This window comes from Wasmannia auropunctata, unplaced genomic scaffold (assembly GCF_000956235.1).
Source record: "Wasmannia auropunctata unplaced genomic scaffold, wasmannia.A_1.0 LD336054.1, whole genome shotgun sequence".
NCBI classification, from domain to species: domain Eukaryota; kingdom Metazoa; phylum Arthropoda; class Insecta; order Hymenoptera; family Formicidae; genus Wasmannia; species Wasmannia auropunctata.
Window position 1 is genome coordinate 72,117 of NW_012026836.1, and position 1,665 is coordinate 73,781.

The following is a 1,665-nucleotide window of genomic DNA, read 5'->3' on the forward strand; positions in this document are numbered from 1 at the left end:
GTATTGCTCGACGCTCTGTAACGATCGCGTTTTTTCTGTATCTCAGCAAGTAATAAAGACCGTAGTATCTGTTCACGCCCGGTGCATACGTTATTATCCGCTCCCGCTCACGAACCGACGAATAAAATAAAATAGTTGTGTGTGCGGAGAAGTTCAATCGAGGGTTCGCGTACATTTACTATTCACATTATTTAATTATACATAATATGAACTGAATATATCTTTACAACTTATAGTATAAATAAAACAGTAAAACAACAAAATTGTGTTAATAATATTGTTTTTTGTTAATATTATTATCTTTTAAAGTAACTATAATATAATAACAGTACGTATAATATCGCTAATCCGGAGCAATAGAGTCATATCTCAAAAAATGTAATTTTTCAGGAGAGCTTTTCAAAGATTGACAAAAATACCCACAAGTAGAAATGGCATTTTTGGCGAAAAATGGTATTTTTAAGATATGCCTCTATTGCTCCGGACTAGCGATATATTAAAGTGATATTAATAAAATTACAAATAATGTAAATATAATATTTATGGTTCAAATTAATCAGTTTGGTGAACCATGGTAAGCAATCTTTTTGCATACAACATTATTTTCATGATCATCATATTTGTGGTCAAATATGATGATCATAAAAAAAATAATTGTATGCAAAAAGATTGCTTACACCATGCACAAGTTATAATTTCAATATCGCCGCAAATATTGCATGTTGCTTTTGAATGTTTTTTAAAATAAAAATTGACTGGTGTATCAAATTCGTCTGGTTTAATATCTACATAATATCTACATTTTTATGCCAAGCATACTGACAAGGAGGTTTGCAAACACAAAAATTCAGGAAAATCTGAAACTTTGTATAAAAGTAAATCAGTTCATCCATAGTATTAAACTATTTTTTGTTGGTGCTGTATTCAGTTTTGAAGGGATGAAATCATCCTTTGTTATTAATATACGTTTCAGGCAACTTTCAATTATTTAAGCAAGGTAGTATTTAATTACAGCTACATGAAAGATAAAATTAATTAAAACTAATCAGTGACATAAGCGAACCATAACGACAGCAACATCATTACTTGAGCTGTTATTTTATTATATTAGATTACTTTGCAAATCGCACGAAAAATTGGTTATAAAAAATTATGGTTTGTAATCGGTACAATAATGATATTCTTCATAAAAATGTTTAAAACAAAAATACTTGCCACACCATGCACAGCGCATAAAAGCGGCCATCCCACAAATACTACATTTGGGTATATCTTTTTCATTTTTGAAATAACAGAATTCTACAGGATTTTGAAATTTGTCGGGATGTGTTTCTAAATATCCGCTTTTATACCAAGCATATTGAAAAAGATTTTTAAATCTAGGCGAAGAAAACTGATTGTGGGTTAGTGATTGCAATTTAATTATTTCATTACGGGAGTGCAAATTGATATCAATCTCTTGAAGAATTATATTATCCGAAAATGTTCGCACGAAATTTTTCCAAATCCGGAAACCATATACATCCAAAGGTTGAATGATACTCGTCGTCTTCTTTGGAATGGTTGCAAATTGTACTTCTTTATCTTGTGGAATCAACTGCTCTAGCTGGCTCGGGCAGTGTCCCGTCCACGAATCGAGTAGAAGCATGCTTTTACGGCCAGTAT

The 1,665-nt window shown here is 31.2% G+C and overlaps 1 protein-coding gene across 1 annotated transcript in view; it reads left to right on the plus strand.

The window, feature by feature from the left end:
• Positions 1 to 431: 431 nt before the first annotated feature.
• LOC105450901 (uncharacterized protein K02A2.6-like) overlaps positions 432 to 1,665 on the plus strand; it is a 6,817-nt gene continuing 5,583 nt past the window's right edge. The window contains exon 1 of the mRNA XM_011691007.1: positions 432 to 453. Coding sequence (XP_011689309.1) covers positions 432 to 453 — 22 coding nt within the window. The remainder of the gene's footprint in view (positions 454 to 1,665) is intronic.